This window comes from Lagopus leucura, unplaced genomic scaffold (assembly GCF_019238085.1).
Source record: "Lagopus leucura isolate 7727_CA_CO unplaced genomic scaffold, USGS_WTPT01 Super-Scaffold_100009, whole genome shotgun sequence".
Classification (NCBI taxonomy): domain Eukaryota; kingdom Metazoa; phylum Chordata; class Aves; order Galliformes; family Phasianidae; genus Lagopus; species Lagopus leucura.
In genome coordinates, this window is record NW_024962266.1 from 23,205,162 (window position 1) to 23,216,761 (window position 11,600).

Below are 11,600 nucleotides of genomic sequence, written 5' to 3' on the forward strand. Positions count from 1 at the left end.
AGCCGCCCCGGTGGATGCCCCGCGGCCGCCGCCGCCCAGGGCGGCCCCCGCCGGCCCGGATCGCGGAGCCGCGGAGAGGCCGAGGGAGTGAGGCCGCCGCCGGCAGAGAGAGCGCCGAGGGAGGCAGCGAGATCCGGGTGCGTCTCGCCCCGCGCCTTCTGCCCGGCCCGGAGCGGGGCATGCGGCGGGCGGACCCCCAAAGTGAAGACTTTGCCTCGGAGCTGCGGCTGCTGAGGCTCAGATGCCGACTGTGAGCAGGGTGGGTTGTCCTCTTCCAGGATCTCAGGTTTGAGTGAGTCTCCGGTGTACGTACGTGTATATATGTTACATGTAACATATATCGTATATCGCATAGCTCTTAATATATTTCCCCTCGCAACCGGCCAAAGGCTTTAATATGAGTTCCTCTCTATGTGGAAGCAAAGAAATCTTCTTTCAAGCGGAGCTACAGTTTTGCTGAATAATCACGTGTGAGTTAGGGGCGGGCTCTTGGCAAGGAGTTTCTTTACGAGTATTTACTACAAGGTCTACTCCAGAAGATTAACCATCCCAATCCTTCTGTCAGTCTCCGATGCCATGCCTGGTTAAAAAAAAATCTCATCTTTTTCTGATCGTCAGTCACCCTAAAGAATGGCCGAGCCTTCTGGGAACGAGCTGGCGTCCGCGGCTGCCAAGGGGGACCTAGTGCAACTCACTAATTTGTTGCAAAAGAATGTAAACGTCAATGCACAAAATGGATTTGGGAGGACTGCGCTGCAGGTTGGTATCCAGAGAGGGAGAAAATATTTCATCACTGCTACCTACGTGACCCGGGTTGCCAAAAAGACAACGCTTTGAGCAGGCTGGTGCAGAAATGCGAGGGCTTTTTCAACGAGTTGGATGCCATATTTTATAACTTTAGTGGCTCCAGCTCCCTAAAATGACGTACTTGAAATAAAAGTGCTCAGAAGCAGTGGTTCAGCCGGGGGTCACCCTCGGTGGCGGACGGGCTGAGAGTTGGGTGCGATTTGGGAACTCGGAGGGGAGGAGGCAGAGAATGAAATAGAGGAGACGAAAAGAAATCACCGTAGGTGAGCAGGGCTCAGGGCAGGTCTGTAAACACCGATGTGCTATGGTTTGGAGCTGCACTTCTCGGTTCTCTTCCCCCCCCCTCCCCCCAGCTTTCCCTCTTAAAATGTGCCTTGTCCGGGTGCTGGGCTCTGCCGCGATGGTACTTTTCCTTTATGCGCTGTTTGTGCCGAATGACCTTTCTCGTTCGGAGGCTGCACAGCACCGAGCACCTTCGATGCGCGCTCAGAGCCGCGGAGCGACACCCCGAGCCCCGCCACCGGCGCTCCATTCATCATTAGAGCTGAAAATTGCCCTTTATCGGCTCGGTGGCGGGGCGGGGGTTCGGCTCTTTCGTTTCTGACCGTCCGTGGGGTGCCGTGTCCTCGTTTTTCAGCGTGGAGCCGCACAGGCAGCATTTGGAGCTCATCCAACTGCGAACTGTTGCAGCTGACGAAAGATTTTGCTTTTTATAATATCAGATAATGATGGCGAGGAGGGTCGAATCCGTACGGGATAGCGAAAGGAACGGTTTATAGATGAGGAGAAAGTGTGTGGTTATTAGTGCCGAAGGTGAAACAGAGGGACGTGGAAGCAGAGCTCCGGGGCTTATTAATTTCACACGTTAGAAAAATCGTTTGTTAACTCTTCTCCCCCCTCCTCGAAACCACGAGAATCATTTCTGAAATGTACTTTGTAAAAAGCAGAGTGCTTGCGGATGAACTCGAGATATTTACAGCTTTTTTTTTTCTTTCTTTTTTTTTATTTTTTTTCTTCCCTGACTTGACATCGACATGTTGCATTTCGAAAATGAGCACCTCTCGCTGACAAGCGGGGGTGGCTCTGGGGGGGCACACGAGCGGAGCCCGAGGGCTGTACGATTTTTTGGAGGCTGTTTTCACCCAAATAGGGCGCCGGGTGACCGTGCGGGCACTCGGGGCAACTTTTAAGAGAGCGAAAGGCTGGAAACCGGACGCTTAGAGCAAAAACTTTGTCAGGGAGAAAGAAACTTGCAGCTCGGGGCTTCATCCTCGGGACGAGGGCTGGAAGCCGATTTGCAGAGAGGCGATGTATTTGCTGAGAGCTGCCCGTGCCCTCCGTGGGGCCACTTGGCACAGGGGCGCAGCAGCCGCTGCCCGGCCCCGCTCTGCGCCGCGACCCTCGGTCCTCATGGAGCAGAGGGGCACAGCCGGGGCACAGCAGGAGGGGCCGGCCGCTGCTTTCTGTGCCCGAGGTGGGCTGCGGGTGCGTGGCTGCCTTCGGAACAGCTCTGTCAATGCAGCCTCCCAAATCTAGACAGTCTCTCAATAATCGCTCAATAATTTCTCAATATTCTCTCAATAACCTCTCAAGAAAAACGGAGAGGTTGCCTAAATATTAATATTTGTGGATATATATGTGTGCCCCTGAATTTCTGTTTAATTCAGCAGCTGCTCGGCTCCTCTTCCTCTCTGCTTTTTGTTTCAGACGAGGTGCTTTCTGCAGGCCTCACTGCCCGTCCTGCCCCGATCCTCCCTGCCACAGCTACGGGCTGTTGCCTCTCCTTAGGGGAGCCGGGCAGAACGGAGCTGTGCACCCCCCCCCCCCCCGGCTCCATCCCCTCTGTTAGCATTTTCTCCCCCCCGCATGTGGCAATGCAGCCTCACTCCCCGAGCCTGCCTTCCTCGAGCCTATTAACTCCCACTTCAACCGAATAAACTTTTTAAATCCACAAAAAATGCACCCCGAGCCCTCCAAAAATACTCCCTAAGTCATCCCAATAATTTTCCCAACACAAAGGAGGGCTCGCATTGCTCCTATTTTCCCTCCCACTCCTGCTCAGAAGTGAAAGAGCAGTGTGTTCAGAGCTGTGCTTCCCCGAGCCTCTGCTCCCTGCACCCACTCTGCCCTGCACCACACTGGGGAAGGAATAAGGTTTATTAATTAGAAGAATCATTAGATGAACTTTAATATTTTTTGTATGGCCTTAAAAAGCCAAATGCATATTTTTTTCACTAGGAGACTTCGGAGGCAGATGCTTTGTGTAAATTCTGCTTAATTATTTCGCATCTAACGCACTGTAACATTAATTTATGCTGATAATTTTTTTTCACAAGGTTTTCACATCAGTTGTAAGGAAACTCAGGGGGAATTTTGCTCGGATTTGACACTCACAGTGCGGCTGATGGCAAAAACAGAGCAGTGCTGCCCGAGGGGTGCAGGGTGTGGAGTCCGGACAGGCTCTGAGAAATCAAAACAAGAAAAAAAAAGGGGAATTTGGTGAAAATCGGTGCAGGCTGTTATGTCCCGAATTAGAAAAAATTGCATTCTAATTTTTAATGATTTTGTGATGCAATCGAGAACATTTAAAGAGGCATTTTATTTTTTTTTTTCCCCTGAAAGAAACGATCAGAAAAATCCAACAATCGTTTCTGAAATAGAGATGTGTGTAACAGCAGGACGTGGCCGTGGTTTGCTTATAGTAAAATTATAGAATCCCAATATAATCATAGAATCCATAACCATAGAGTAATTTGTTGGTTTTAGAAGAAAATGTGTGGGACTTTGCAACACTCCTTTTGACTTCCTCCCAGGTGACATTTTGAGCCTCCAACACCGGGGAGAACAATTTCTTGGAGCATTTATTTTTCTTAGCAGCCAGAACTATGGCACGGCACAAATATTTGCTTTATGATAATGCGCAGACAATGCAAACACCCGAGGGCTTATCGAAGCACATCGCGCATTTTTTATCGCTGAGGTGCAGTCTCTGCTCCTCGGAGACCCACGGCCGACGGTGAGCGGCACTGAGCGGTGGTGCGGCGGTGTCTCGGTGCGCGCAGAGCGGGCCGGGCTGCGCGTCCCTGCGGTGAGGAGCCGAGAGAACTTCTCGGGGAGAAGTCCCTCGCGCTGCAGGCGTTAATTTCTGGGACAAAGCCGTCACCACCGAGCCACTAAAACTCCCCTATCGCTGCCGAGGTCAGTGAGGAGAGCTTGTAGCCGTGCGCGGGGCCCCTCCGCCCGCGGTAGGGCTCGGAGCTGCGGGCTGAGGGCTGGGGCGGCGCGGAGCCCCTCGGGCGCTCACGTCTCACTCCGTCCCGCAGGTGATGAAGCTCGGCAACCCCGAGATCGCCCGCAGACTGCTGATGAGCGGCGCGAACCCCAACCTGAAGGACAGTACCGGCTTCGCCGTCATTCACGACGTAGCCAGAGCGGGTTTCCTGGACACTTTGCAGACCCTGCTGGAGTTCCACGCCGACGTGAACATCGAGGACGCGGAAGGCAACCTGCCGCTGCACCTGGCGGCTCAGGAGGGCCACGTGCGGGTGGTGGAGTTCCTGCTGCGGCGCACCCCGAGCCGCGTGGCGCACCAGAACCGCCGCGGCGACACGGCGCTGGACCTGGCCCGGCTGTACCGGCGCAGCGCCGTGGTGCAGCTGATGGAGGGCGGCCCTCCGCCCGCAGCCGACGCCAACTGAACCGGACCCTCTTGGACCTTGCGGCTCCCAGCCTCATTCTTTTATTATTTTCTTTTTTTTTCCCCTCCTTTTTAATAACTTTTGGTTCAACCCTACTTCTATTTTTTTTTTTTTTTGGTTGTTGTTGTTGTTATATTTTTTGAATAGTCGATAGCGTGAGTTCGAGAAGTTGTAGAGGTGGGGTTTTAGCTGAGGAACATGATTTCAGTGCACGGTGGCGGCACGTTGCTGCCGCTCACGGCACTCCTTACCCCGCCGTGCCTACGCCGCTGCTCGCACCGGGATTCCAGCATCAGGCTCTGCAATGCATCCCTGCTCATTACTCAGCCATTAACCCAAACACTGCGTATCCATCGCTTAATGTTCCCTTTCCGCTCCGGTGAAAGGAAACAACCCGCGGGGATTCTTCCCCCTCTTCCCCATGCGTCCCGTCACCCCCCCGGCTCAGCCCGACGCGTGTTGGGGTCGGGTGGGGACCGGGAGCGGCCCGGCCGGGGGTCACCGGGCCCGGGAAAGCCGCTTCGGGCAGCTGCCTCAGTTTGACACTAACAGGAGCTCGTAGGAGTAGGTCGCTCGCTTTCTAAATGTAGATGACACTTTTCCACTTTGTGTATTTAAACTTTCACCGAGCTGCCTTTGAGTTTAGTTACCAGAAACAACATAAGTGGTTTTTTTTTTTTTTTTTTTTTTTTTTTTTTTTTTTTTTTTGGCCAGAGGTTTCGAAGAGCTCGGTTGGGCACCCCGCGCCGAAAAGTACATTATTTTCCAGTTTCAAAATAGCAGATAACCATGGTCAGAGGTAGGAGCGTGAGGGGGCTGCAATACTACAGCTCCTCCCGTCCCTGCCTGAGCTGAGTGTCGTTTCGATGCTCGCTTTTGTTTTGTCTGGGGAAAAAAAATAAAAAGGGATGATAGCTGGATCTTAAAGGTATTTGGATGCAATGGAATTTGGGAAGCAACACGTTAGGTACCCGTGAGGTTGTCTTAATGCCTTCACCTGACGAACAGTGTAATTCCGGAACTGTTTTCCTTCCAGAACAGCCGTTAGGTTCCTACGGCCGAACCGCCGGGGCCGCAGGGAGCAGCGGGAGGGGCGGCGGATGGGAACCTCAGCGTGCTCTGCGCTGCGGGTCCGACTGTCGGTGGCACAGGATGGGAAGGGCTCATATCAGTGTGAAAGGAAAGACTGGCTACAAAATAGCACAAAAAAGACAACCTTGCTTTACATTTTCTTTCTAAAAACAAAACAAAACGCATATACACGGTCCAGCAAAATGAGTTACCATTGTTTTCCAGTATCAGTAATTGCCTGGACCTGTCCATCCCGTCGCTGTACTCTCACAACCACTGTGTTCTGCGTTCTCTGATTAAAAACCTCTGTGTACCGCAATGCCTCGCGCGGTTCTGTTGGCACATTTGTTCCCGAAGGGCTGCGGACCCTTCCCCACTCCCGCAGGGGATGGCAGCACGCCGGGGCCGCGCTCACCGCCTCTACTCTCCCCTACCTGCGCAGCCCAGGACCCCCCCAGCCCCAGCGGCGCCCCGTCCTCGCTCTGCCCGCACCCCCGCCCCGCCCTCCCGGTGCCCTCGGGATGCTCCCGGAGCGCGGTGCGCGGCTCTCCCGATCCGCAAAGCCTATCTCTCGGCAGCGATACGGTACACTGACACCTCTTCCCCCGCCCTTGGCACCGGGGAGGGGAATGGATGTTGGAAACTCTCCGGGGAACCGGAGCGGGGGCTTCCCTGTGTGCTGCGGTGCTCCTCAGTGGGGATCCTTCTGCCCCAAAGGGTTCTGAGCTCGGACGTGGTCCTGGAATTGGCTTGTACGACCCTCTCATCGCGCTCTGACAGCGGCAGAAAGTCCCATTTTACAAATCCTGTTGGTGACAACGTCAACAATAACATTCATCATAGGATGCAAACACACAGATGGAACGAAATATTTTTTTAAAAAAGCTTTTATTGTGACAGAGACCATCAGAAAAGAACATCTCCCGGGCAGGAGCAGCCCAGGGGCAGCGCAGCCGGGGCCGTGCACATCATAACCGCAGCGAGTGCGGTGCGGAGCGATGGGGAACAAAACGCTGCCCCGGGCACGGAGCCCTCTCCTCTATTTCGAGATGCGGAGCTGAGCTGTTTCATTGACTTTTGCTTCTAAATTACAGAGAGAGGGAAAGCTGAAATACATCCGAAAAGGAGCAGATCCCGGAGGGATGCGGTGGGGAACGGCCCTTGGGTCCGAGGGAACGGGGGCTGGGGGTGAGCCCCAGCACAGCAAATGGGGGCAACGGGAGGGCAGCGTTCCGTGAGGCTTTGTGCGCGTTTCTGTGCGGTGAGAGGAGGGATGGGTGAGTCGTTCCGTGCTGGGGTGAGGAATTATCTTCGTGGGAAACGCCGTTGCAGTGTTCTTGTGAAGAAAGGGTTAAAACAGCAGAAAAGCGCCACTTTGGAGCCTCTAAAAGAAAGAGGGGTGCCTCTGCTAGCCGTGCACCCCACGGTTCGATGGGGCCGGGGAGCGGTCCAACGGTATATCCACTTCCCAGCGGAGTGCGATTGCCATGGAGAGCAAACAGAAAAAAAAAAAAAAAGCCAAGAGAGGAAAAATCTGCATTTATTCTGAGGGACGGCGGCACTGAGCGAGGCGGGGGTGGAGGGAAAGAAAACAGAAAAAAAAATAGAAAAAAAGAAAAAAATAAAGAAAAAAAAAAAATAAAAAAGAAAGCAGGGAAGCGAGCGGGCAGCCTCGGGCAGCGCGATGGTTCCGGGCCGCCGCGGGCAGCGCAGCCGAAATCCCCGCGCAGCGCCGGGAGCCGCCGCCCGCTCTCAAAATGTCGGTGGCGGCGGAGCGCTGCGGCGTCCCCCGGGGAGCGCGGCGGAGCGGGGCCGCCCCAGAGGCCGCCGGGCTGGGGAGGGGGGGGGGGCAGCGCCCCGCTCCGAAAACGTTTGCTCGTCTCTACGGTTCCTTTCCCCTTTCTCTTCCTGTCCAAATATTTTTAAATTTACGCGCCTTAACTAACAGTCTGATTTTATTTCGCGAGTTTCCTCCGCGGGCTCCACCGCCGCTTCCCTCCGGCCCCCCGCCGCGAGGGGCCCGGCCCGGCCCGGACGCCCCGCTCCGCAGCCCGACCGCGGGGTTACTTTTCCTTTTTCTTTCCTTTTTTTTTTTTTTTCCTTCTTTTTTTTTTTTTTTTTTTTTTTTTTTTTTTTTTTTTCCATCCCTCTCCCGGAGCCGAAGAGCCGCAGTGCGGTGAGTACAGCGCGACTCCCCCGGCTCTTAGGGACCCCCCGAGCCGCTCATTCCTGTGTCTCAAAGGCGAAGAAACCGCCCCCGGGTGCGGAGTGCCGCTGCTGCCATCCCCGCACCGCACCGCTCCGGGCTGCGGGGAGCTCCCAGCGCGGTGCGGTCCTCGCTCCGCTTTCATCGCTCTGAGTGGTCGCGTCGCCTCTGGGCATAATATCGGTGATAACTGGGCACGGCGACGGGAACTGCCGGCAGCAGCGCTGGCTGCTGAGAGGAGCCCTGACCGTGCGCAGCTGCGCCCATCCCGAGAGAGAGAAATGCTGCGGGGATAGCGGGGCACCGTGGCACCTGCGGGAGCGCCGACGGCTGCGGCTGCTCTCATAGCGGCGCCGGGTCTCGGCTCCGGGCTGCGCGGGGCACAAAGCCGGGCGGGGGCACCGTGCCGCGGCAGCCCCGCAGAGGGACACGAGCCTCCGAGAGGCACTGGCTGAGCCCCAAGCGGCTCCGCGGGGAAGCGCGATTCCCCCGTGCCTCGGTGTCCCCGCAACGGCTTTCTGGCGGTTGTAAAGGTGCGCAGGGGGGCACCGGTATTTATGAACGCTGACAATAGAAGTTACACCCTCCGTGAGAGGACACGGTCTGACGCCGCAGCCGCCTGGAGGTGACGGCCGAGCCGCGACTCCCCGCAGCGCTCTGTGTCCCCGCGCCGGGCTCCCTCCCCGCGGCGCTCCGAACCCGCAGCCGCTCACCCACCGCCGCGCAGCGCCGAACGCGGGGTGAGGGAAGCTGGAAGGGGTGGATACAGAGCGCACAGCGCGAGACGTGCGGCGTCCGTGAGAAAACGGAGCGGTCGGAGGTTTTTCGGGGTAAAATGCACCTTAACGCAGCGCAGCTCAGGGCACTCTCCCGGCTGCAGGAAGGGCTCTTGCTAAATTTAATAGCAACTTACTGGTGAGCGAGGAGCCCACGTAGGCCGTAAGCTATGAACACCCATTGCGATGGGAACGGGGACGCTGCGGGACGCCCCGCCATCCCCCCCGGCAGCGCTCCCCCCTCAGGCTGCGGGCCGGGCGCCGGCACAGCCCGATCCCGCAGGCTCTGGGCGCTGGGCCCGCACGGGGAGCAGCGGCGGACCCGCAGCCGGGGGTACAAATGCCGGGAGCAGCGCTTTGCCCCGCGGTGCTCCCGTCCCGTTGTGGCCGCAGGTACCGCAGTGCTCGGGCTGTCGAAGGGAGTTTGATAGAAAACAGCTGTTAAATAGGAAAGAGTGCTTGTTTGATGGGCGCTGTCACTGATAATAATGTCACCGAGGTGTGTTCTGATTACTGTGATGTGCAAGGTATAGATTGCTCAGATGGATTTTGCTTTCACTGCTTTGCAATAAGAACTGCGAACAAAGCTCTGATGCATCAGATACCCTGGTACAGCAATACACCCTGACTGCAAAGTGAACAGCCGTATGCACCTTTTAATTTATAGAAACGTATTGTTTTGTGTAAAGAAGGCGGCAGATAATTAACTGTATTCATTTAACCTAATTATAGGCCTCTGAGGCAAAAAGCTGACACTTTTCATTGTGGTACATTCAGAGAAGTTAATTGAAAAAACATTGCAGCCACAAGGCAGAACATGCCCCATGTATATTTGATACTAATTCTCTTTTTTTGAGGACTGGGGTGGATACGATGCCCACCCGAGATAAGGACTGCCGCTGCTCGCGGAGTAGGGCAGATGCTGCGGAGCCGTTATGCAACGCTGCAGCGCTGCAATATCTCTGCAATCCCGGAGCCAACCACAGACAGCTTAATTTGCCAAACTGTGAGCTGGTTTTGTAATGTACACAAGTATCTATTACAAATGAAGAAAGGATTGAGCGCGCTTTTAGCTGGGACGGAGGTCAGGGTTGGAGCACAGAGCTGCGTCTCGAAGTGCCGGCACACTGAGCAGCCCCCAGCCCTCCCAAACCCCCTAGATGAGAGTTTTTCGGAGTTCTCAGGCTATGGGAGCACCGGAGCCGGGTCATTGGCAGTGTCCTCTGCGGTTTTCAGCTCTCAGTATTACACGCTGACAAATGCATAGCGAATCAACGCTCGCAGCTCCCGACTGTATCACAATAAACGCACGACGGACCCTTTGCTCTTATGAGTAATTTCTCCCATCACCTGATGCGCGCCAACAACTCCATCTGACAGCGCTGCCGCTTTCACTCTCTGCAGCAGAGCTTTCCAGAAGAAAGGGGCTGCAGCAGCCCCCCCCCGCGCTGGCTGGGGGCAGAGCCACCACTTCTGCTAAAGAAATCCCAACCCGTGAGCCCGATCGGCACAAATAGCAGCTTTTCCCCCTATTTTATCAACGGAAAGCAGCAGGTGCCCGCGGCTCCGGCAGCAGCCCCCCCCCCCCCCGGCGGGGGGGGGCCCCCCCCCCCCCCCCAACCCCGCAGCTCAGCCCTCTGCTCTGCTCCCCCCGTGCTTGCAGCCCAATTCCTGCAGTGATGCTGCGAACGAACCCAGGGAAATTCATTGCTGGCGGCCCTATTTCCAGTCTCTCTAAGTATTTTCAAATGTAGTTTGCAGAAATAGCTTTTTACTGTGCTTACAAAAGCGTGTTGCACTTTTACAATTCGAATGTTTGTTAACAAAAGCACAGGAAGTCTGACAAGTAAACAGTGACATGCAGTCACCTGAACTCTGGCTCTAGAGCTCCAGAATATTGAACAAAGCAGCTTTTTAACGACAAAAGGTCTTGCAATAGAAGTCACTCGTGCCCTATTCTTATTTTCTTAGATTCTCATTTTTTTTATCACAAAAGATGAACAGTTTGCACAGATACCCAGCTCAGACACTCAGCCCATGACTGCGGCACACTCAGCTCTCCTCTCTTGCTCCCCAGCCCAGCCCATGGCTCTCCTCCCTTCACAACACTGGGGGGATCCCTTCCCCATTCTCTGCTCTGCCTTCCTGCTCTCCTGCACTTTATTTTCACCTCCTGGTGCAAACCTGCCACCTGTACCTCACTCCTGCTCTCCCTCTGTAATTATTTCCCTTGGCACCTTACCCTCATTATGCTTACCCACCTCTCACATCCTTTTCCCTCTGCCTAGCAGTCTCCCTCTGTCCCCACGTTGCTCCACTCACAAGGACTCACTACACTCCTCCAACCAGACCCCAGCCCAGGCTGCCTAGGAGTGGGGTGACAGCTTTTGGTCCCCTGCCTGGGAGCACACAGGCCACTCTTTGGGGTCCACAGCTGCCCTTTGTCCCTGACCATGTTCCAGCTGAGATCTTACAGCATCTCAGAACTCTGTTACATTTGGATGCACTTCTGTGAAACCACATCAGCTGTGCTGCCAAATTTCGAGTTGCTGCTCAGAAGGTGCAGTGCCGGGCTTGGCCAGTGTCAGTGTTGCCTTTCCTATTCCTTCTGTAGAGAAATGGGGCTACCAACACTGCTGAAGGGAACAACTTTATTACTATTATCATTACTACTTAATGTGAGCAAAATATTTGGTTAACTTTGTGCTTGAGGATGACCACTGTGGTTTAGCCAGCAACTGCCAAAAATTAAACCTGGAGCAGATATTTGGCTTGGAACGTGTCAGCAAGTGGAAAACATGATGCTGTGGTGGAGCACAGGGCACAAAGCAGAGCAGTGCCACGGCTCTGGCCTGGATGGGGGAGATTTTTAGGTGAGCTGCTCTAGTAGCAGGTTGGGGGGATTAAGCAGAATTCAGCCAGATTTCATATTCTGAAATAAATGAACCAAAGGCATTCCACAGGGATGAAACCTGATGGAGAGAGCAGAGGGAAGGGCTGAAGGAGTTGTTTCAAGGAGGAGAACACCAACAGCAGCAGAAG

The 11,600-nt window shown here is 54.9% G+C and overlaps 1 protein-coding gene across 3 annotated transcripts in view; it reads left to right on the plus strand.

Annotated features, from left to right (window-relative positions):
• CDKN2C (cyclin dependent kinase inhibitor 2C) overlaps positions 1–5,895 on the plus strand; it is an 8,041-nt gene extending 2,146 nt beyond the window's left edge. The window contains exons 1-3 of one of the 3 annotated variants that reach the window (XM_042874169.1): positions 107–259; positions 619–759; positions 4,131–5,895. In XM_042874169.1, coding sequence (XP_042730103.1) covers positions 631–759; positions 4,131–4,505 — 504 coding nt within the window. In that variant the 5' untranslated portion in view covers positions 107–259; positions 619–630 and the 3' untranslated portion in view covers positions 4,506–5,895. The other 2 variants (XM_042874168.1, XM_042874170.1) reach the window with 2 other exon arrangements.
• Positions 5,896–11,600: the final 5,705 nt, after the last annotated feature.